This window comes from Rhamphochromis longiceps, linkage group LG18, assembly GCF_057381845.1.
Source record: "Rhamphochromis longiceps isolate RC_006_pf linkage group LG18, R_longiceps_female_GT1.1, whole genome shotgun sequence".
NCBI classification, from domain to species: Eukaryota; Metazoa; Chordata; class Actinopteri; order Cichliformes; family Cichlidae; genus Rhamphochromis; species Rhamphochromis longiceps.
Genome location: NC_140574.1, coordinates 37,856,759 through 37,880,974, shown reverse-complemented (window position 1 = coordinate 37,880,974; position 24,216 = coordinate 37,856,759). Strand labels below are relative to the sequence as shown.

The window sequence follows — 24,216 nt, the reverse complement described above, 5'->3', positions numbered from 1 at the left end:
TAAGCTAACCTTAGCCAGTTATCCACAACACTGAGCATGAACCAGTTTATTAACATTAGCTAGTGAGCTCACGTCTACAGACTACAGGACCACCAAACCCTCCCCCGCATTCTCTGATGTCTCCTTCCTCAACGAGCTCAACAACTTTTATGCTCGTTTTGAGCGAGGGAACCCCACAACCACAACCAAAGCAGACGTGACGCCGGACCACCAACCTCTGACTCTCTCCCCCACCGATGTAGGAGCGGTGCTGAGCAGGATCAAGGCTGCAGGCCCTGATGGCATCCCCGGGCGTGTTCTCAGAGCGTGTTCTGGGGAGCTTGCAGGAGTGCTCACAGACATATTCAATCTGTCCTTGGCCCACGCTGTGGTACCGGCCTGCTTCAAATCCACCTCCATCGTCCCGATACTCAAAAACTCCAACCCATCTTGCCTCAATGACTACCGCCCAGTAGCACTCACCCCCATCATCACTAAGTGCTTAGAGCGACTGGTCCTAGCACACTTCAAATCCTGTCTCCCCCCCACCCTGGACCCCCACCAATTCACATACCGCCGGAACAGGAGCACAGAGGATGCAGTCTCCATCGCACTGCACTCTGTCCTCTCACACCTGGACAACAACAACACCTACGCCAGAATGCTGTTTATAGACTTCAGTTCAGCATTCAATACAATCCACCCCTCACAACTCATCAGGAAACTGACAGACCTGGGCATCAGTTCCCTCATCTGCAAATGGTTACTGGACTTCCTGACCAACCGCCCCCAACATGTCCGGCTGGATAACCGCTGCTCATCTACCATCACAATGAACACCTGTGCACCACAAGGCTGTGTGATGAGCCCTTTCCTCTACATGTGCAATGACAATAAAGTTGAATTCTACTTCATTCCCAGAGTGGACTCCAGGATAAGTCTGGCAACGTAACAGACGGACAGCTAAAGCTAGAAACACACTGACCATCTATGAGCTAAGTTACTACTAGCCAACTAAATGTGCCCTGCTTGCTAACATTATTGCTAGCCAACAATCTGTCTGGAGCAGGGGTGCCCAATCCCGGTCCTCGAGAGCTACCGTCCTGCAGCTTTTAGATGCATCCCTACTCCAACACAGCTGAATCAAATGGTTTGATCTCTTCAGCATGCCATCATGTTTGGCAAAGGCCTGATAACAAGCCATTCATTTGATTCAGGTGTGTGGGAACAAGGATGCATCTAAAAGCTGCAGGACGGTAGCTCTCGAGGACTGGGATTGGGCACCCCTGGTCTGGAGCTAGCTGATATGCTCCATGATAGTAACTTGTGTATGATGTCTAACAGTACTGATGTTAGCCAAAAAGAAAGGATGTTTAACCAACATTAGCATCTACAGCATTGACCACAGGCCAGTTCTGATAGCTGACAGTGATATACTGAGTCTATTCTGAGGTAAACACTGGAGCAGGAGTGAATACTTAGTGGCCCAGTAAGCACAGAGGGAGTGAACTGGTCAGAGTGGACATGTTTCAGTGAAACAAAGACTGAACTCACAGGTCACTGTTAGGCAGTGTAAGAACAACAGCTGACAAAAGAACCTGCTTATGTGCTCATATCAGATTATCTAAGTAGTTTTTAATCGATTCCTGCTGCTGCCCAGACTGACTCACAATCTACGGTCTGAAAATCACCCAACAGCACAGAAAAAGGAAGTATAAGTATTGGAAGTAAACTTCCTGTTACTGATTATTTTGTTTGGGTACCTGAAGTTGTAAATGCACTGACATCTGCACAAAGTCACGTATCACACAGAGGATTACTGACTATATTCTGACCGTTAGGCTGCACGAGGGAGCAGAAACAGTCTGGTTTCCAAGTTCACTCGTTACAGCAGCGGTGGACACTTTCTGTCAGAGACCAGGCCGACTCGGACGCATCAAGCAAAGGGCTGGACACCAAATAACACGATTGCTGAAATCCATGAATTGATAAATTCATTCAAACATAGAATTTGTACATATATATATGTTCTAATTCATGAATAAGAATTAAACTCCACTTTCCTGTTCTGACCTGAGCGAGACAGCTGTAGCTCGTCACCTTATTTCCAACATCACTGGAACAAAGCTCAGCTCATATTTATTACTTATGAACTTATTCTGCACACACAGTGTTTATAATTAACTTAGGTGGGCTAATATATTGCTGACTGCTAAGAACATTTTATAGTTTATTATTTTTAACTATTCCACACTTTTATTTTGAAAATTCAGAAACTGTTGAGCTACAAAAAGCACTCCAGGTGTGAGCTGAAGCTCCACATTAGTCATCTTCAGCATGTTGGTGGACACACGGCGATGGGTCCAGGCCCGGCGGCTAACAGCAAAGAGGTGAGACGCTACCTGCTCTGCACTCGCGTCTGGGTCACAGACAGTTTTTGTGCTTTGACAGCATTGAGGATGTGAGTCGGTCTCACATGCCAAAGTTGAAGTGTGTCCCCCCCGGAGCAGGAAGAGCCTGTTTCATTCATCATGTTCAGTGCAGGCGCGTTAACACACTTACACACACATGCACGAGTCGATACAGCAAATGTGGGTTTCACATCTCGAAGCTTGTGGCTGATATTAGTCGATTCAGCTGCAAACAAACACGTTTGCCCGCATTAGTCACACAAACTGTTACCTACAGCATGAACTTGCACATGTACACTGTCCCAACAAACGCTTTATTGGTGTCAACTCACAACTGCTGGTCGCTGAAACACTTTTCTTTATTATGGAGTAAAGGAGACGAGGAGGTGGACAGAACGAAATGTGACACTGCTGAGTGCAACAAGGGCTTAAAGACAAACATGGCAACCTACAGTTGGACAAAGGCAGTTTAACAAACACGTAACTACCAAAATGTTCTTATTAACATGTAACCTGCATACATGATGGAGTCAACAACATCCAGGGACGAGCCTCTTATTTCATGCACGTGTGTCTTTAATGAGTGTGAACTGTGTGGAGGCTTCATGAAGAAGAACTGCAGTCCGACCAAAGGCTGCATGGAGCTGCATGTTTCATGTTAGCTGAAGTTTGACATCTGCACAGATGTGTACCTGTTACACAGCTGGAGTACCTGCTGGAGGTAGCGCGTCCTTTAGTCCCACTAACCAATAGCACCAAGTGTGTTCTAGATCCAAATTCAAAGTTGGAATTTCCCAGTTTGATCTGGGAAATTCCCTCACTTGGATTTCCAGCTCGGAGCAGCCTGATCAGCTCCATCTATGAATGTGCTGAAGTGATGCTGTGATACTGAGCTGTACTGCTAGCAGGGCCCACCTGAAGCTAGCTCACTTGCACCCAAAGGTGTATGAAACCTGATGGGTGTGTGCCCAATGTTACAGAAACATAATCATTAATAAGGTGATGAGTGCTGGTGGTGGCTGCACAGAGAACGTGGGTGCGACGATATCTGACAGCTACAGTCAGGACGCCACGAAGATGCAGTCAGCAAACGTAGGACGATGAGGCTGTGGCTTGAGATCACCTGATGGACTCTTCCTGCACTTCCTGACTCCCATTAACATGGTTATGTGTTGAGCAGGTCCAAAACCATAACGAGGGCAATTGTTGGTTTAATTCATGCCATTTAAATTAAACCAGTGACTGTTAGACCATGTGAGGGACACGTGAGCCGCTGTCCGAGTGCATTTTGTGTAATCTCACACAGCCATTGGCTGCTGCCAACAGTGCTGTGCACTCAGTGTACTCGCCCACTTCTAAAAGTGCTCCTGAGTATCCAGAACAACAGAAAGAGTTTCTCCTCAGTTTGAAACCAGAACCGAGTTTGTTCCGGTCACAGAGGATGAAACTTGGGTGTGGACACAGCCAGGCTGGAGACGAGGTGATCCAACGTTTCCTAGCTGTGTAAAATCTACCAAACATACTGACACCATGGCTCCGGCTCCTGCATGGGCCCTCAGATCACAGATCAACACATTTATCAGGAATCCGAGGCTATTGGTTATGGAGGCCAACAATCACAATCTTCTGCCCCTGATTTCCATCGTCTTTCGCTTGTCGTCTTCCTCTGACCGCTTCCTCGTTCTCATCCTCCTCATCCTCTTCCTGCACATCCTTTGCTCTTCCTGAGGCAGTGTGTTCACCCTCCTCTTCCTCCAGCGGCTCCAGCGGATTTATCAGTCCATACAGGAACGTGAAGAACCCGTTTAACCAATCAGAGCCGCCCTCCTCCACTTCTTCTAACCAATCCAGAACCTGGGATTCACCCTGACCATCGCCCTCACTGGACAGGCCTACGCAAATGAGGGGGGGCGGGGAGGATGGGAGGAAAGTTGAGGAGCAAAACGTGGGAGTGAAGGAGAGAAAGGAAGTGGTGACAAAACTAAGAAAAAGGAGAGTGTGAAACCAAATGAAGGAAAAAGATGTGCAGGAGGAAAGAGAGGAAACAACAGGAGAAGGTCAGAGAAGTTTGCAGGTTAGACAGCAAGGGAATCAGACTTTATCAGCAAAGCCAGGCTGTCTGCACATGACTGCAGAACAACGCGTCATCTACTGGTTTAGACGTGCACTCTTTAAAGATCAGAAACTCGTGCTGCATGCTCATCATGTGCAGATAGCCCAGAGGAGGAGAGGGAGCACTGACGCTGGCTTTCTGTGGGAAAGCTTCTCTAATGAAACAGCTTCAGCTTTGGAACCAGAGTTGTCACAGTGCTGCATCTCCAACAGCAACACAATAACCTGAGACATGTCGACAACTACAGGAAGTAATGAGAGCACTGAGCAGAGGTCATGTGGAGGCAGATGGCCCAGGACCACACACGCCCCCACACATCTGTCCAAGTATGAACAAGGCCATAAAAGCTTGTTCAGGCATGAATACCACATGTTTAAAATGTGTCGGGCTGTCCTCCTCGGCTTCTAATACTGTATACATGTGTACTAATGAGAGAGCCTGCACACAGCAGGGTGAGACCTGGGAAGCCTTTACCACAATCACCCTCATTTAGGGTTAGACAGCATGTAGCCACAAACAAAGGCAACCACAGTTTCAGACACCAGTCAAGTCTTACGTGCATTTGGTGTCCTGGTGTCAGATTTCTGCTTTGGTGCAAATGAACAGATCTACTGTGGCTTTAATGTGATCCTTAGGATGAAGACCCGGGGTCAGGGTTCATGTGAAGTCCAATGATCACTGATGACTCTGAGGGGGCCGATCTGACACATGGAGGATTTATTTCCACACAGATAAAAGGGGGATAAAACATCCCCATGAAGAAGAAGGATGGTCATCGTCAAGGTTCTGGTAGTTTTAACAGCTTCAGATGAAGACAAGTGAACCTGGAGATGTTCCCTTCTTATCCGAGAGACTCGTTCAGTTCTAAAACCAACAGTGGGAGCCCCCGGTGGGTAGTGGGCGTCGTCCCTCAGCAGCTTCTCATTGACCCACCATTTGTCATGTGCCTCATCACATGAGCCAAGATGTGGAAAAAGGTTTGGTCATTACATCCAGAGGCTTTGGGCGAAACCACTGTGAGACCTCGCCCCATCCTGTCACGTGACCTGCTGAGATCACCTGACCAAGATGTGAGTGAGGGCTGAGGCTGCAGTGCAGGCGGCAGACAGTCGCTGTGATAAACCACAACCACGGTCGGTCACAGTGGACACAGATGTTCTCTTTTACTGTCAATCTGTGAACACTGGCATCCTCCAAAGAGTGACCTTTAACCTTTAGGTGCACATGTACAGCCGAGTCTCGTCATGTCGAGGTGGCTCCAGTGCATTGATGCAGTGGCTCCAGTGCATTGATGCAGTGGCTCCAGTGCATTGATGCAGTGGCTCCAGTGCATTGATGCAGTGGCTCCATTGCATTGATGCAGCGGCTCCGTTGCATTGATGCAGTGGATCCAGTGCATTGATGCAGTGGCTCCAGTGCATTGATGCAGTGGCTCCATTGCAGAGGTCTGCGCACTCCTTGCTGCACTTCACAGCACACACTGTGTTGCTAGCTTGTGTTTGGGATGAACCAGGTTGTGTGTGAGTGCGTGGCTGGGTCTGAAGTGCGCTGGGATGCCGTGCTTGGAGAAGACTCTCCTGATCTTCTCTGATACACCTGCTACATCAGGATTGTTTGTCCTGCTGAGGCTCCCTAGTTGGTGTCTGACCTTCTTTACTCTGCACCTGTGCTGATTGGATGAAGCCCAACTGGGATAACTACATGTTTTTTAAACTTGTGTGTTTTCTGTCCCTCCTGCCCGCAAACACACACCACTACCACGTTCTCTTACATTTTCAAAATCCAGTGAACAAATTAGAACGTGTCTCAGAATAGTGGAAATGTGGATGGTGAAGGGGGCAACAGGGGAGATGCTCTGAAACTTAAATATGGGTTATCCCAATGTAGCGACGACAGAATACATTATGATTTCCAAAAGACTGGAGCGGGCACATAAGATGAAACAGCTTAGTTGCCTTACACCGTTTTCCTGCTCCAGAGGCCAAAGCAGCACTAAGACTCATCTAGTTCGTCTGCTGACATGATGAAAGTGCTGAAATCCCAAATTCCCTTCGACTATTATGCACCAGCTGCAAAATCTGCCAAGCTGCTCAGAGACCCAACAAAGGGACTCAGATAACCCTGAAGTGTCTACAGATGACTCCTGAAACAGACACATGCTGCCTGTGTCCAGGCTGAGCACCACAAAAGCTCCTTAAAGGAACCTGTTGCGTGAGCGAATAAAGAACAGTAACGCCCTCTTAGATACCCGACGGTGACGAGCCTCCATTCAGCCTCTACAAGCTGCCTGATTGGCCGAGCAGCTACCTTTTCATGTAGAGAGCTAAGCTTTAGACTGCATTAGCCAGTGTTTGAGGCCATTCAGATGTTCATGTTGGAATAAAAGCCAAACAGGGAGCTCTGAGTTCTTGTTTCTAATGAGTGAGCCATGCAAAAGAAACCCAAACTAGCATTTTGTCTACTTCACAAACACAAAGCCATCACAGCTGGTAAGCAGATGTTGTGATGATAATATTCCTTTTGTTGTAGTTGTGACAGAGACAACAGCTGTGAATCGTAGTTTGATCAACTTGCCTAGCAGAACTTTTGCGTCCTCGACATCGAAATCTCCGTCGCCGTCTGTGTCGTACGCCACCAGTTTACCTACAGCAGCAGCAAACACAGTTAGACACACTTAGACAAATTCTCATACGTGTACATTAAACATGTGCTTACTGTAATTATTCTAACTGTATATCATGATATAGAAATGACTTTAAAGGCAAATGTATTAAAGTCAAACATGGGTGTAACAATGCTTCCTTTAGAGAAAGACAGTTTACCAACCACTGCTCCTACATGATGCCTGCGTTTCTAAGATCATACATGAACACTGCAGCTGGAGACCAGTGTGACCACACCAGTCACACCAGCTGAATCACACTCAGGAACCAACGCTGCAAGGCTGTGCACTCCTCCACCGACCACAGCCAACTTGTTGCTTACATATGTGTCCTTAGTGACCAAGGGTTAGGGACGAGCCTCCAGCCTGTGTGGCAGCTTGGCTGCCTTCACTCCACCTTTCTCTACAGCTGCTGATTCCTGTACTCCTGTGGGCTCTGAGTGCTACATGAAGCGTGTCACTGTACACAGAGGTGCCAGTTTAGGTCGACTATAAGGGCGTGTTGAACTGCATACGTAGTGTTTGTGGATGTGTGTAGCGCTGCAGATGTTCCTGCCAAACACTACACGACTCAGGGCTCTGCAAACAGTGTGTGTGACAACAGTCATTTTTGTTCACATATGCAGAATATACATTATGGGTTTTTACCTTGCAATGCTTCAGACAGGTTAATTTGTAAGCCCTTAGCCTTATCTGCATGCAAAACAAACAAATAATAAAACACACATAATGTAACAAAGACAGGGTTAAGAGATAAAACACAATCACATTTCATACACACAAGAATGGACCATTTATCATTAATGCAGGCGGCTGTGGTCAAAGACAGGCAGGCTGCAGCAGCTTCAGCCGTCCTCTACACGCGTGGCTCAGCAGGCAAAGTCTGCACCTAGCTTTAAGCTAACTTACAGAAATGCTGCTGTGTTAGATGCAACCATTACAAGCTTCATTTCATCTGACTGGCTTTAATGTGACTGGCAGGCTGTTCACCAAAGTATTTGGTTTAAAGTGTTGAGACAGCAGCAGACTGAGGCTCACTAGTAATAACTGCTGGTCTGAATTTAATGCTCCGGTAACGACAGTTAGACTGGTTCTTATTGCAGGTGGAGGTTTACTTTAGGCGTAGTCTGTGGACAGATGACAACAAAAGCCAAACTGGTTACTGCCACACCTTCCCAGGAAGTTCCTCTAGGCGTGTGTGTGTGTGTGTGTGTGTGTGTGTGTGTGGGGGGGGGGGGGGGGGGGGGGGGGGGTACCCACCAAGAACTCCCTGATAGTCAACCAGGTCAAAGTAGACCACAGCTACAGACGTCCAGACGCCCAGCAGGGCCAACACGATGAACCAGGTGAAGAAGCTGCTGCCACTGGAGTCGGCCTTCTTCCCATTCTTGTTAGACGGCTGGCTTTTAGCACCATCTGGAAAGACAACACACGTGATGTCAGGTTCAGCTGTGGCCCTCACAAACTTTTCCTTTACACACTCAGAACATTGAAATAGAAGTTGAAGTACATTGACCTTAATGCTACTTTAGAGTTACAAGTGTGACTAATGATGAGAGCGACGAAACAGCAGTGAACACAGCGAGGAGCTTGAAGTCCTCCTGTGTGTTTATGAAGCCCAACTGCACGGCGTGAACACACCTGCAGGACGAAGTGTTCAAAGAAATGTTGAGGACAGTCTGAGCTTTGGACGTACATCCATAAACTGCCCTCACTTTGAAACTCTGAGCATGCTTAATCCCAGGAAACACGCCCCCACAGGATGCCCACACTGGGCGCCGCACGGCCCCCCACACTGGGCGCCGCCGGGCCCCCACACTGCGGGCTGCTGTGGAGCGTGAACCAGAATGTTGCTTAAAAAAAGAAAGGGGGGGAAAAAAGCAGATTTTAGCTCCACCCTTATTTCCAGGAGGTCACCACATAGTTCAGGTGTTTGGACACCATGCCCTTTCACCCCTCCCACCACTGTGTGTCCACTCAGAGGAAACAAACAGCAGATCTGACCCTTCAAAGAAAGCTTGTGTGAGTGGATCAGGGCCTGATTCTGCTGCTCTGCAGTAAATCGATCAGATTCAGAGTTCTTCTCTCTTCCTGAGGCTGTGAATCACTCGCACCCTCAGATTTCTGACGGTGCATTTTCCACAGCAGTCACATTTCCCTGGTGTAAATAATCTGAAATCATTTGAGGACATTACTGTGCCAGTGCCGTGTATGTGGTGCTGGGACAGTAGAGTGTAGCCAAGGATCTATTCTTGGAGTGACAAAGACACGCTCGCTGTGAGAACATGGTGGCAGAGAGAACGAACAGGTGCTAAAGTCCGCTACATGCTAGGTCAAACCTCCTTCCTCTGCACACCTGAAACATGCCAGGTCCCCAACTCATCCAACCTGTGCTGTGACATCATCTTTTCCTCTGCAGACGTTTGTGTGTTTCTGGATGAATCCATACGTGGGCATGATTGCAGCTGGGAGTGTAAATCTAACTCACAGCAGGCAGCAGCAGCAAAGGCGTGACTACGTGTTAGAAGAAGCTCTCACTCAGTCACACATCTGGATCACAGCATCGTAACACACCTGGATGTTAAACCTGGACACTGACTGAACACTCGCTCCTCCAGCAGGTATTAAATACTCGTCCACCCAGGCCATGCTGCTTGGTATTCGATAGCCTCACCTTGGTTTTCTGCAGCTAGCACTGCGGGCACTGCTGTAACACCAGGAGAGGCGGCAGACTCCAGGGTCACTGGATCACCCATCTATGGCGTATGGTGGACCAACAGGAGGTTAACCGGCCAAAAAGAAGCGTGCAGCCCAGCGACGGCGAATATCAGCTCAGCCGCTCCCTCTATGTGGCCCCGCCCTCTCTCTCTGTTTACTGGCTTTCTTTCTGTTGCTCATCCAGCGTCATCATGCGTGCCATTCTTCTCTCTGAGACGATATGGCTTCTAGAGGTCATACACAGCTATTAATAGTGCTGTTAAACCAGCTGGCCCTCGCACAGAGAGGGGAGGACATTATTTAAACGCTCCCTGCCTGATATTGTGAACTTTAAAATCCTCCATGTTTACTTTGCAGGGTGCACCTGCCGACTGCACCTTCAGTATTCTTACAGCAGCAGTAAAACAAGGTCCTGGAAGGATGTCAGAGCAGACAGCTGCAACATGTCACACACGTAACAAACACGTAACTACATGAAGAGACATTTGTGCCACTGCATGTAACTGGGAACAAACCACTTCACCAATCACGGGCTTGTTGGTTAAAATGAGATGAAACTCCAACCATCAGCATGGACTCAGATCAAACATCTCTGCCATGAACTGAGGGGGTTCCAGACGCTACAGATGAACACAGCGTGCAGCACCATCAGTCACGGTCAATCATCAGGAGGCTTGTTTTTCTCATAAACTGGTTTCAGTTGGTTTGTGCTACTGTAACATGTCCAAATAAAGCCTCACCAAATACTAACTTTGCTTTTTTATGTCTGAGAACTTAAACATTGACAAATTCAAACTATAATGGATCCAAACTTGGTGTGGCCTCCACAACAGTCCCAGTTTGCTGAGCTAGAGCCAAGGTAAAGAAACACCGTGTTGTGAGCAGCGTCTATCAGGGAGGGTTACATTTGTCAAAGGTTTCAACAATCATCAGGCTGTTGATTAAAAAGCTTCATTCACTCTCGCACTCTCTCCCATAATGCATGTTTTGACCTGTCTCCCGTACTTGTCTTGTCCTCACCCACAGCTGGTGGCAGCACATTACAGCCCCTCCCTGAGCCTGGTTCTGCCTGAGCTTTCTCCGCTGTTGTCGTTGCTTCTTACAGGGATCGCCTGATTGTTGGAGGATATCCTTACACTACGACGGCCCAGGTCCCTACCACATGGTAAATGAAGTAGATCTTATGTTTAAATGGAAGCCCCATAAAGACTCCTTTATAAACTTTAGTGCACGTTTGTTAAGTTAATGAATATTTGTCTTTAACAATGAAGTCTACCAAAATAAAAGAATGTTGGGCTTTCTGTTTGTTTTTCACCAAGCAGGCATGCTGCATTGTGTCTTTGGAAAACACAGCCCTCTTCCCAGCTGCACAGTTAAGCTACGTCAGCAATTTATCAGATCGTTTCTCCACCCGAGGCAGGAGCAACCCCACATAACTTCACCGAGTGAGCCACAGGTGCCACTCTCACAGCCAACACAGGAAAAACGAGCTTTCACAAAGGCTTTGACACAAATGAAGTCCTGCTAACGTGCTGTTACATAACCGGCCTGTTTGAAGCTTAAAGTTAGTGCATGTACCAGCAATTACACACAAAACCTTAGAAACAAGAGCTCGGCAATATACTGCACATGAAAACTGGTTCAGGGCTGAGAAACTTTAAGCAGCCTCAGCAGAATGCAAATCATGAACAAAGAAATCCAAGAAATCCAGTGATTGTTGTATTTGGCAAATGTGTTGAAAACTGTCACGACACCGTGAGGTCCTTACCCAGTGACTGCAAGCAGAACAGAACAGAAGAGAATAGAACAGAACAGAACAGAATAGAAAAGAATATAAATGAAGAGAATAGAATATAACAGAATAGAATAGAACAGAACAAAATAGAACAGAATAGAATAGAATATAACAGAACAGAATAGAATAGAACAGAACAAAACAGAATAGAACAGAATAGAATAGAACAGGACAGAATTGAATAGAATATAACAGAATAGAATAGAACAGAACAAAATAGAACAGAAGAGAATAGAATATAACAGAAGAGAATAGAATATAACAGAAGAGAATAGAACATAACAGAACAGAACAGAACAAAATAGAACAGAATAGAAAAGAATATAAATGAAGAGAATAGAATATAACAGAATAGAACAGAACAAAATAGAACAGAATAGAATAGAATATAACAGAAGAGAATAGAATAGAACAGAACAGAATAGAATAGAACAGAACAAAACAGAATAGAACAGAATAGAATAGAACAGGACAGAATTGAATAGAATATAACAGAATAGAATAGAACAGAACAAAATAGAACAGAATAGAATAGAACAGAACAAAATAGAACAGAAGAGAATAGAATATAACAGAAGAGAATAGAATATAACAGAAGAGAATAGAACAGAACAAAACAGAATAGAACAGAATAGAACAGAATATAACAGAAAAAAAACAGAATAGAACAGGAAGGAATTGAATAGAATATAACAGAATAGAATAGAATAGAACAGAATAGAACAGAACAGAATAGAATATAACAGAACAAAACAAAACAGAATAGAACAGAATAGAACAGAACAGGACAGACCAAAGTAGAACAGAACAGAATTGAATAGAATATAACAGAATAGAATAGAATAGAATATAACAGAATAGAGTAGACTAGAATATAACAGAACAGAATAGAATAGAACAAAATATAACAGAATAGAATAGAACAGAACAGAATATAACAGAATAGAGTAGACTAGAATATAACAGAACAGAATAGAACAGAACAAAACAGAATAGAACAGAACAGGACAGAACAGAACAAAACAGAATAGAAAAGAATATAAATGAAGAGAATAGAATATAACAGAATAGAATAGAACAGAACAAAATAGAACAGAATAGAATATAACAGAAGAGAATAGAATATAACAGAATAGAATAGAACAGAACAAAACAGAATAGAACAGAATAGAATAGAACAGGACAGAATTGAATAGAATATAACAGAATAGAATATAACAGAATATAACAGAAAAAAAACAGAATAGAACAGGAAGGAATTGAATAGAATATAACAGAATAGAACAGAACAGAACATAACAGAATAGAATATAACAGAACAAAACAAAACAGAATAGAACAGAATAGAACAGAACAGGACAGACCAAAGTAGAACAGAACAGAATTGAATAGAATATAACAGAATAGAATAGAATAGAATATAACAGAATAGAGTAGACTAGAATATAACAGAACAGAATAGAACAGAACAAAACAAAACAGAATAGAATAGAACAAAATATAACAGAATAGAATAGAACAGAACAGAATATAACAGAATAGAGTAGACTAGAATATAACAGAACAGAATAGAACAGAACAAAACAAAACAGAACAGAATAGAATAGAACAAAATATAACAGAATAGAATAGAACAGAACAGAATATAACAGAATAGAGTAGACTAGAATATAACAGAACAGAATAGAACAGAACAAAACAGAATAGAACAGAACAGGACAGAACAAAGCAGAATGAACAGAACAGAATAGAACAAAATAGAACAGAATAGAACAAAACAAAACAGAATAGAACAGAATGAACAGAATAGAATATAACAGAACAGAACAGAACAAAACAGAATAGAAAAGAATATAAATGAAGAGAATAGAATATAACAGAATAGAATAGAACAGAACAAAATAGAACAGAATAGAATAGAATATAACAGAAGAGAATAGAATATAACAGAATAGAATAGAACAGAACAAAACAGAATAGAACAGAATAGAATAGAACAGGACAGAATTGAATAGAATATAACAGAATAGAATATAACAGAATATAACAGAAAAAAAACAGAATAGAACAGGAAGGAATTGAATAGAATATAAAAGAATAGAACAGAACAGAACATAACAGAATAGAATATAACAGAACAAAACAAAACAGAATAGAACAGAATAGAACAGAACAGGACAGACCAAAGTAGAACAGAACAGAATTGAATAGAATATAACAGAATAGAATAGAATAGAATATAACAGAATAGAGTAGACTAGAATATAACAGAACAGAATAGAACAGAACAAAGCAGAATTAACAGAACAGAATAGAACAAAATAGAACAGAATAGAACAAAACAAAACAGAATAGAACAAAACAAAACAGAATAGAACAGAATATAACAGAATAGAATATAACAGAACAGAACAGAATAGAACAAAACAAAACAGAATAGAACAGGACAGAACAAAGCAGAATAGAACAGGACAGGACAGAACAGAACAGAATGAACAGAATAGAACAGGACAGAACAAAGCAGAACAGAACAGAATAGAACAGAACAGAACAGAATAGAACAGAACAGAACAGAACAGAACACAATAGGACAGGACAGAATAGAATAGAATAGAACAGAATAGAACACAATATGACACAATAGGACAGGACAGGACAAAGCAGAACAGAACAGAATAGAATAGAACAAAACAAAACAGAATAGAACAGGACAGAACACAATAGGACAGGACAGAATAGAATAGAATAGAACAGAATAGAATAGAACAGAACAGAACAAAACAAAGCAGAACAGAACAGAACAGAACAAAGCAGAACAGAACAGAATAGAACAGAACAGAACAAAACAAAACAAAACAGAATAGAACAGGACAGAACAGAACAGAATAGAACAGGACAGGACAGAACAAAGCAGAACAGAACAGAATAGAATAGAAGAGAATAGAACAGAACAGAACAGCCGTTTATTGTCACTGTGTTTTGTTTTCTGTAAGAAGCAGGTTCTAATGCTATATTCTGTACTGGTACAATTGCACAATAGCATTGCTACAAGCAGCTATGTGGCAACATTGTGAACACAGCGAGTATTTCCGGTTTCCACAGGCATGTTCTCCTCGTTGGAATTATTAAGACTTCCAACAGATGAAGGGAATGAGGGCTGACGACCATCCTTAGTCTTACTGACCCAACTGACACTGGATATGCAAACAGTGTGGCAGAGACACACCTCTGTTTGCTCACTTGTGATGTTACTCTGTGATGCTGCCAAAACATGTTCAGTCCATTATGCCCACAAGACGGCAAATGAATAATATGAGACAAAACAATTACATAACTACATGTTACAAAATTAACATTAGAACATGTAAATAAACAAAGAACTGGCACTGGACGACCTCTGCAGAGCAGTTATTATCTGATCCTCAACATCAAACATTCATATGCACGTACCACCAGTCTGAGTCCACAGGCCCAGCCTTTGGAGCTACAGCAGCTTCAGTTTCTCTGAAAAGGCTTGAAGTGTGTTTATGGAGCTCTTAGCCACTCTAACAGAAGCACATCTGTCAGGTCAGATACCAAGTACACTAAGAACCAGCTCCCACAGTGTCTGGACCTTGGAATGGTCTCTATAAGCTGAAGCATTGAGAGGTCCTTCACTGGAACCAAGTATGAACTCCCAATCCCAGACTCAATGTGTTCTCAATCCAGAGAACAGCGTCCACTGATCTAGAACCCAGAGGACCTGTGCTGGCTGATATACGGCTTGGATGCAGGTGCTTGGCCCACTCTGTGTTCAGTGCTCTGGTAGACCTTGGGCCCTGTGGTGACCACTGGGCCCTCAGCATAGGGCTCTGTGACGTGGCCTACTGCTTTGTGGCTGAGCTGCCGCCGTCCCCAACCGCTTCCACTTTGTTGTGATAACACCAACAGTTGACTCTGGAATTTCATGAGTGGACTTGTTAGTGTCCTATCACAGCACCACGCTGGGATTCACTGAGAGCGACTCATTACAAATGCAGCCTGCCTGGTTTTATACACCTGTGGCCATGGAAGTGATTGAAACACCTGAATTCAGTGAGATGGATGGTGACTAGAATAATTTGGGCATCTTTACAAATAACAGCAGCTGAATGATCCAGAGAGCCCGCTTTCAAAATCTGATTATATGACCACACTTAGAATATTCATGAGCAGCCCGCTGCTACACGTGTTACAGAGGATGAGGTATACACTGATAGATACGCTGAAGCGGTTCTCCTCGTGCCCTCATGCTGTGACAGAAAACAAAGCACAAACTGGACGATCTCAGAGGATTACTTGTTGCTTTTAAGTATCCAGTAACACAATTTTACCCCAAAAAGGACTAACAGGAAATCTGAGGCATATCCATTTGCTGGGATGCATCCAACAGCTCCACATGAAAAGAAAACGTCTGAAAGCATGCAGTAACACACCACTTTGTTGTTGTGTAAACTCCATGTTCATATGAGCACGGCACAAACACGCACATGCACAGTGCTGTCCTCCAGAGCTCTGCAGAGTCTCTGTCACATTCTGAACACACTGTTCAGCCCGAGCAGCTCCTCTTATATAAGGGCTGCTGTGCACGCCTTCAAACTTACCTCGATTCCCTCAAGCTTTTAGAGTGTGTCCAAGCTCATGCACGTCCACATGTGCACAGCTTTGTGTACTACAGAGGACACTGGAGCTCTGCACGGTCTCTGCAGAGCTCTGATCTTCAGCCAGCTTTTACAGGAACACTTTTTCCTCATTGGGGCACCATGTTTTCAAACACACACATTTTAAAAGCCACGTCATACGACTGCAGCTGCATGCACTTCCTCAGTGCAGCAGGCTGGTTCAGTTTGTGGCGCCAGGATCTGCTGCAGTACGCAGCACATTCCACTGATGGTGGCAGCGACCTATGTGCAGGAACCAACCCCACGCCGGGCTTTGTTGTGACAGATCCCCAGAAAGTCACTAGCATTAGATCAGACTGCTGTCTGTTGAAGCTAGCGTCGAGCTACTTTGATTAGATCACAGGGACAAACAAACTAGTCAACTCTGAGCAACTGTGCAGTTCCAGGTGTCCACAGGTAGGGCTGCACGATTTTGCATAAAATGAGAATCACGATTTTTTGGCTTAGAATTGAGATCATGATTCTCTCACGATTCTCTTTTCCAGTATAAATATTTATTGCACTTATTAACTGCACATCAACTTCGTAACAGTTGAGACTGAACATAAAAACAATTCCGTCTCCACCGTTGCTCGACGCTGCGTGTACAGAGCAGGTAGTGCAACAATAGAAAAATAGTTGCGGGACGGCACTGTGTAGTGTTTGTCTGGGGTGTTGATCGTTTTCCTAAATCCCTCGTTTTGCACAGTGTTGATGGGAGCCATATCTTTGGTCAGGTGATAAGTGATAGCCTCCGTGATGTCTTTGTGCCTGCGGGAGGTCGACGTGTGTAGGGAAGCGCTGTATAAGGTTCCCGTTATTGATGTTTGGGTGGTTGACCGGGACGGATTTTCTCCTGTCACTTTCTCGTCATCCCTGACGTGCTCTCCGTTGTTTTTCCCTGCTAATTTGGAAATGAGATCGCACACAAGTATGAATCGAGATCGGGATTTTCTAATGATTAATCGTGCAGCCCTATCCACAGGTGTCTTTACAACCTCTCTAACCACATTTCAACTGGACTGGAAGACAAAACATCAGACTGAAAGCCAATGGATATGAAACATTAATGAAAAAGACATTTGAGTTTATCATTTAAAGTTAAAGAAAGACGAACTGACTGTTTGTTTTTCTTTGGCTCTTTCTGGTTTCTTTATTAACTTCCATTATATTCGTCTATATTGAGTCTTCAGCTCTTGTTGGTCTTATTTAGGCTTTGAGGGTTGCTTTTAGTTTCCTGTCACGTTCCATTTCTGTGTTTGTCCTTCGTCTTCCATGTTTCCCTGTCTTATCCTCCTCTCGCTCCATGTGTAAAATGCCATTCCAATGTCCGTTATGTCTCCCTTCCTGTTTTATTTTGGTAGCACCTCTGCGCCTTTGTTCCTCACTGTGCCACAGCTGTGTAACCTCTGCATTATGCACCATGTGTCTTTGCATATTAGGAGTCTCTGGCACCGCCACTGTATTCGTGGTTTTGAACTTATTCTCTGGACATCAGCATAAAATGCTCATGTTGAGTTAAATTTCTGCATCATGCATTTGGCTCTGCAAAATTAATCACACAGCATATTATGACGGCTCCAAACCAAAACACGATACCTGACACAGATGCACAAACGCTGTGCTCTCATGCAAGGTTACATGGAGCCACCGCCGTGCTCAGGGTTGGATTTAGAACAACACGCTCAGCAAACGCAAAGGACACAAAACATCACACATCAGCCCCCGAGGAGCAGACGCAGCCATTACCCTTCCATCTGAGATCCCAGCCCTTTGGAGAGGGGAAGCAGCAGCCCTGAGGGACGGTAATGTGGAAAAGTCAAGAAGGCATGTGACAAGGAAACATAATGAGAAACATAATGAGAAATGGGAAAGTGCACATTTCAGCAGAAACACACCAATGACAAAGAGGACGAGATCTAGCATCCAGGTATGATCACATGCTCCAAAGTCCCGACAAGCACGCTTCACTGTCCCCTCTTTAATCTAGAGTCAATATTAAGTGAGCAACTGTCACTGTTTGATCACATGAGGTAACAAAGTGCACACGTCTTGCAGCCATTGGTTAGCAGTGAAAAGGACCTGCCTGAGTAAATTTGGAGGAAGACATGGCTGACAGACGGGTGGTTCTGCTCCAGTCTACATGCCAAACACAACTGGGCAGGACACGAACCCCAGTTTCTCTCTGATGCATCTACTGGAGTATGAAAGGCTGTGAATGGTTGATAAGCGCTTTGTGTGCTCCAGGAGAGGAGACAACCAGCCCAAATCTCTTTCTTATAACCAAGCAGTCATAAATATGGAGAAAGCTGAGGAATCGGAGTGATTTTAACCAGGACACATCCTTTCTACACATATGGAACAAATAAAACACAAATGTGTAGGACTGAGTTCTTGCATTCAAATCAACAGTAAACAGACCGGTTCTGATACATCACTTTTCTGCTCTACTTCAGAGCACTGAAAGTGCATGATACGACACGCCTCTTTCACCTGGTCATAGTTCTCAGGCTATCATGACTCTTCACAATCTAGTGAAGTGAATCACTCTGAATGTGACTGTATTTACTTACAGCAGTTAGAAGCCTACAGAGTCGCGGCTGTTTTTAATGCACTGAGGGTCTAAAGATCATGGACAGGATCATTTGTGCCATTTTGCATCCTGTATCAGTGATGCTGAAAAAAAATACTTCATGCATGTATTATTCTCAACTATTGTGATTCGTTACCATCAGGTTCTTTTACAAACTCCCTGAAAAGCCTTCAGCTAATCCAAAATGCTGCAGCAAGAGTCCTGACAGGGACTAGAAAGAGAGAGCAGATTTCTCCTTCATTGGCTTCCTGTTAAATCCAGGATTCAAAATCCTGCTCCTCACATACGAGGTCTTAAATAATCAGGCTCCATCTTATCTTAATGAGCTTGTAGTACCATATCACCCTATTAGAGCACTTCGCTCTCGCTCTGCAGGCCTACTTGTTGTTCCTAGAGTATTTAAAAGTAGAATGGGAGGCAGAGCCTTCAGTTTTCAGGCCCCTCTTCTGTGGAACCAGCTTCCAGTTTGGATTCAGGAGACAGACACTATCTCTACTTTCAAGATTAGGCTTCAAACTTTCCTTTTTGCTAAAGCATATAGTTAGGGCTGGCTCTCTAACTATGCTGTAAAAGGCTGAGCCTACTGGGGGCTTCCAGTGGTGAACTGAGCATTTAAATTTGTCAAGTTTGATACAGTTTTGACTTTGTCTCTTTGTCTCTTTGTCTCTGGAGTGGTGACGTCCATGACACAGTCCACTGTTTGTACGTGGGATAACATAAGATTGCAGAGACCTGGTAGCAATGCCCTCAGTAAAACTGACTACAACATTAGAGGTCTGGTGATAGAGGTAACTGTATACTTGGTTAGGCTGAAATGGGACAAACAGGCAGAGTTTAAAACCAATGGCAGCACAAATCTGTTAAACTGACTTAAATGAAAAGCCAGAACTACATTTGGGATTGCAGTTATTTGTGTTATACACCAGGAGCCAGTGTGTAAGTCGGAGCTAAAACCATGTTACTAATGTTATAAAGAAAATAGTTTACCAAGACAAAAGCACTGACGGACGGAGTTTTCACTTTTCCACAACATGCTGACAGCCTGGGCCAAGTGCTAACACTGTGGTTTGTTTGCTTTGTTTTTTTATGAACAAGTTCTCAGATGCATTTCTGCTTCAAACACTGAACATGACCTTAATGCATCTTTCAAAGCTGCAAAGAGACGATATTTCTCTCACCCAACAAGAAAACCCTGGAAAAGCTGCAGATGGAGTCATTAAACTACAAGTCACATAGCAACAGCACTTTATAGAACATTCTAAATCTTTGAATTTTGCAAAAAAATGAATAGTTCGTTTACGATTGTTAAATAAATAGTAATAAAACGTTAGCATTTTTCCAGTGCTTATGCCACACATGCCTTGCCTAGCTCTATCTACTCTTATTAATAGCAGTTTATAAAGAGATCGGTTTATTCGAGCAGCGTTCCACGACAGTCCAGTTTCTCGTGCAGCCCTCTGAGCCCACCCCTGGGCTACAGGGATGTCGAGGGAAGGGTCAGGAAAAGCATTAACCACCAAACAAAAATGGCTGCTTTTGCAGTTCTTGGGATTCCCCTGCAGGTCAATACCTGGACCTCACACACATTCATGTGTTCACCTAATCAACTTGGAGCTATGCTTGGACTTATCAAAGTACAGCTAAGTTTCCCTATGTTGACAAAGAACCAACTCTAGTTGCACACTCTGTGAAAAAGACAGAAAAACGGAGGTATTATCTGCAACAATTAGTCAAACTATGAAAATGTTTTTGGAGACCAAAAGCACCGGTTCTATTCTGGGCCACAGGTTTTTCTAAACGTCACACTGCCTTTGGATTTACTACAGCATGCAAAACTCTTCAACACGTCTGCTACATCTACGTGCTGTAAAATAGAGGCAAACGTAGTATTACATGCTTTAATTAAGTGAATTATGCAACATAAGGAAGGATGGAGAGCGTGGGACGAAGCAGGTTAGACACGGAGTGTTTTAACAGGCACTGAGCTTGATGTAAAGAGACATGTTACCTCTACGGAGCTGTTACAGATCATATTGAAACGAGGGGGGAAAATATGGGATTTTGCACTGCTCCAGTAGTGAGCATGCCCTGTCCTCTTTGAGATTCATTCACAGTCAGAGAGCTGGAGAAAAGTGGGGCAAAACAGCAAGAGTGGAGTGGTTAACTAACAATGAACTAAACATTTTTATTTTCCATATGTTATGTTGGTCTTGTTCTTTCCTGATCTGTGCCAGCTAAACAAAGACAGCTCAGTATAAGCTGTCTTAGTGTTTCAGGTCTTCAGCACACTAACCAGATGCTCATCTCCCGCTGTCACCACAGTGGAGTCTTTATCCATCGTTTGCAGAACACTGTCATGACCTGCTCGTATAGTTTCCTGTGCTAACCTTAACCCTGAGATGTGCAAAGGGAGAACTGTAAACGAGCACAGTGAGGACAGAGTGTACTCTGCATGTGAGCCTCAGCACATGGGGCCCTCATCGGCCTTTGACTCATCACCTTACTCAATCATAAAGTACGTTAAGATGTGACAACGAATATTTCATTTTTTTGCACCTCACATGTTATTTCCAAAAATAAACAAAAACGGGACTGAGATTAAACAGAAGACTGCGCAGGCTCAGCGACGGGCCTGAAACTACAACCATGGAGGAGAGCCTTTGGATGGAGGAGAGCCCCGGGAGCCACGTAGGAGCCCACCGCGGATACTGACACGTGAGCAGAAAGTGACGGGGATAAACTGGGGGCGGGGTCCCGCAGTCCACACTGACTGGCCCAACAGGCCTGCCAACATCACCAACGCAACGAAGCCTCACGAGAGACGGCTAACGTTATCTGTCGCGTGCGAGGCAATGTTGCCCGGTAATCCCGGGAGCTAGAGTCGCCATGGTGAACCGACCTGAAGGCTGGGTGGAGCGGCCGTGTCAGGCAGACCTGCGCTGTTGCGATAATTACAACTATCCGCGCTGGAGGCAGCGCTAACCAACAAAAGCACTCAGGTGTCGCTCAGCCAGCAGTCTCTCAACACCGACTCCTGAACCACGGCTAAACCATCCCCGCGCGGAGCAGCTAGCTAGGATGAAATAACAGAGCGACAGCCAATCAACTTCCAAAGGCCTGCCAGTGAAAGCTGGCGGCTACATCATCCCAGCCGACGCTATCGTGACAGAATCAAACCCACCTTTTGGTTTTGGGTTCCCTTTGCTGCCCTTCTTTGAAACCATAGCTGAGTCCTTGGTTGCAGGACCGGAAACGACGGGAAGACGGGAACGACCGGTGCTTGTTGAAAGCGGAGAAGAGAAATCAAAATTTCTGCTCCTATCTGATAAAACTCGCAACCAAAGAAACCCCGCCCGCTTTACCACTGACGGCTCTCTCTGCCAATGAATGCCTTGTTACACAAAGATGGGCGGGGTTTGGAAATGTTATGACCAATGGGTATCGAGAAGCCTTAGGCTTATTCAGCCGTGTGGATAATCTTATCTTTGCCCCTCCCCCTCGCTGCTTTGGAACGTGGCAATATGGTAGATCCCCCTCACTGCCATGTTTATTCCACTCACCATCTAAACATCTAAATGTCAAAATATGAGCATAAAACATTTCTCTTAACAACAGCGTAAAGATCTGCGGCCTTTAAAATCAGTGTTTACAAGCAAAACAAAGAAAAGCAGCAGCGAGCACATTCAAATAGTTTCTGCTGGATATTTGATCACAGTGCTAACATATTACGTTTTAAAATACATGATATTCCATAGTACAGTGTTCTATTACACGAAGAAACAATTAGTAAACAGTAATACGAATAGTAAATAGCATAATACTACATTTACTAATGCAATGGTTTCAGTCAGCCAGATAATTTGCTAATAATTTAATTGTCCAGTCTGACTCCGGAGGCAGCACAAGCGATAACTCTCTGGACTCATTAACTCATTTCTGTTTCTGTCGTTTAAATGCACACATTTACATATGTACCTCCTACCAGTGCGTGGCGGTAGTGTACCAATTCGTCGTTTGCCAACTGCCAATAACGAAGAAGAAAAGTCCGCCGCTGAGTATCCCAGGTGCATCGCTGTTTATACAGGATGTCACAGGAGATGCAGATGCATCCCTCAGCAAACCATCTCAAATATTTCCTTGTAACATGTGTGTTGTCACTAACATGGCTGGACACATGCTGCACAGTTATTTGTCAACAGAAATTCTTTGGATTGAGCAGCATTGCCACAGCCACACTGTGGTGCAACATAAATATGCTGTCATAACTCAGGGGCGTCGAACGCCAGGCCTCGAGGGCCGTGTCCTGCAGGTTTTAGACGTGTCCTTGATCCAACACAGCTGATTTAAATGGATAAATGACCTCCTCAACATGTCTTGAAGTTCTCCAGAGGCCTGGTAATGAACTAATCATTTGATTCAGGTGTGCTGACCCAGGGTGAGGTCTAAACCTGCAGGACAGTGGACCCCCCTGTCATATCTGCTGTAGGCTGACAAGTCAGATTTGGACATCTGTGATATCAGTGATTCCTGAAGAAGCCAGTCATGCCCAACGTACGCTTCGACAGGAAATCTATGTCATAGCCTACCCTGTGACCTACGTCGTGACCTGATGTACACCTGAGAATTTTAAGCACACATCGGATTGATGCAGCCCACAGCTGTTGTGACTGGCCTGTACTGTTGATTCATGCTGTGCATTTGTTCCACCCAGTTTTGGATTTAATCAGTGAGAGAATAACAATCATAACCTCAGCATAAAGAATAATAACGTCAGTTTAAGGATTCGGTAGATTCCTGGGTGTCAGTGGTGAAACCATCAAAATTCACTGGAGGGAACGTACAAAAAAGCATAAATCCCCAGTAAGAGGTCGCTTCTCCTGGGCACGTGTCAGTTGTTGCAACAATAAAGTGGATAAAAACGATGAGAAATTCATTAATTAGCTGCTGAAAATGGCTTTTAAATATTCACAGGTGTGTGATGTATAGACATATAACGTGCACGTCCAGCCTGTCACAGTGCCCAACTTCACACTCAGCAGTTTTATGAGATTTTTCTGGTCAGCGCAGACAGAAGAACCCAGACCTTGTATGTGCTCCTTTCAAACTTGGAGGTGGTTTTTCTCATTCCCGCTGCTTCACAGTCAGCTGTGAGACAGTCCCTCAGGTCACCACCTGAAGAAGCAAGGTGAAGCACAGCATCCACAAAATGTGGCCCCGAATTTATCCTGTCCATTAAAATGTTGAGGAGCAGCCGTGGTGAAGTCCA

At 44.3% G+C, this 24,216-nt stretch overlaps 1 protein-coding gene across 3 annotated transcripts in view; it reads right to left on the bottom strand.

The window, feature by feature from the left end:
* asph (aspartate beta-hydroxylase) overlaps positions 1-22,318 on the bottom strand; it is a 25,119-nt gene extending 2,801 nt beyond the window's left edge. Inside the window, exons 1-4 of one of the 3 annotated variants that reach the window (XM_085390251.1) lie at positions 22,132-22,318; positions 8,426-8,581; positions 7,814-7,858; positions 7,078-7,146 (exon numbers count right to left, since the gene is read on the bottom strand). In XM_085390251.1, coding sequence (XP_085246377.1) covers positions 7,078-7,146; positions 7,814-7,858; positions 8,426-8,581; positions 22,132-22,174 — 313 coding nt within the window. In that variant the 5' untranslated portion in view covers positions 22,175-22,318. Of the gene's footprint in view, positions 1-7,077; positions 7,147-7,813; positions 7,859-8,425; positions 8,582-9,839; positions 9,990-22,131 lie in introns of those variants that run through there. The other 2 variants (XM_085390250.1, XM_085390252.1) reach the window with 2 other exon arrangements.
* Between the last annotated feature and the right edge of the window lie 1,898 nt (positions 22,319-24,216).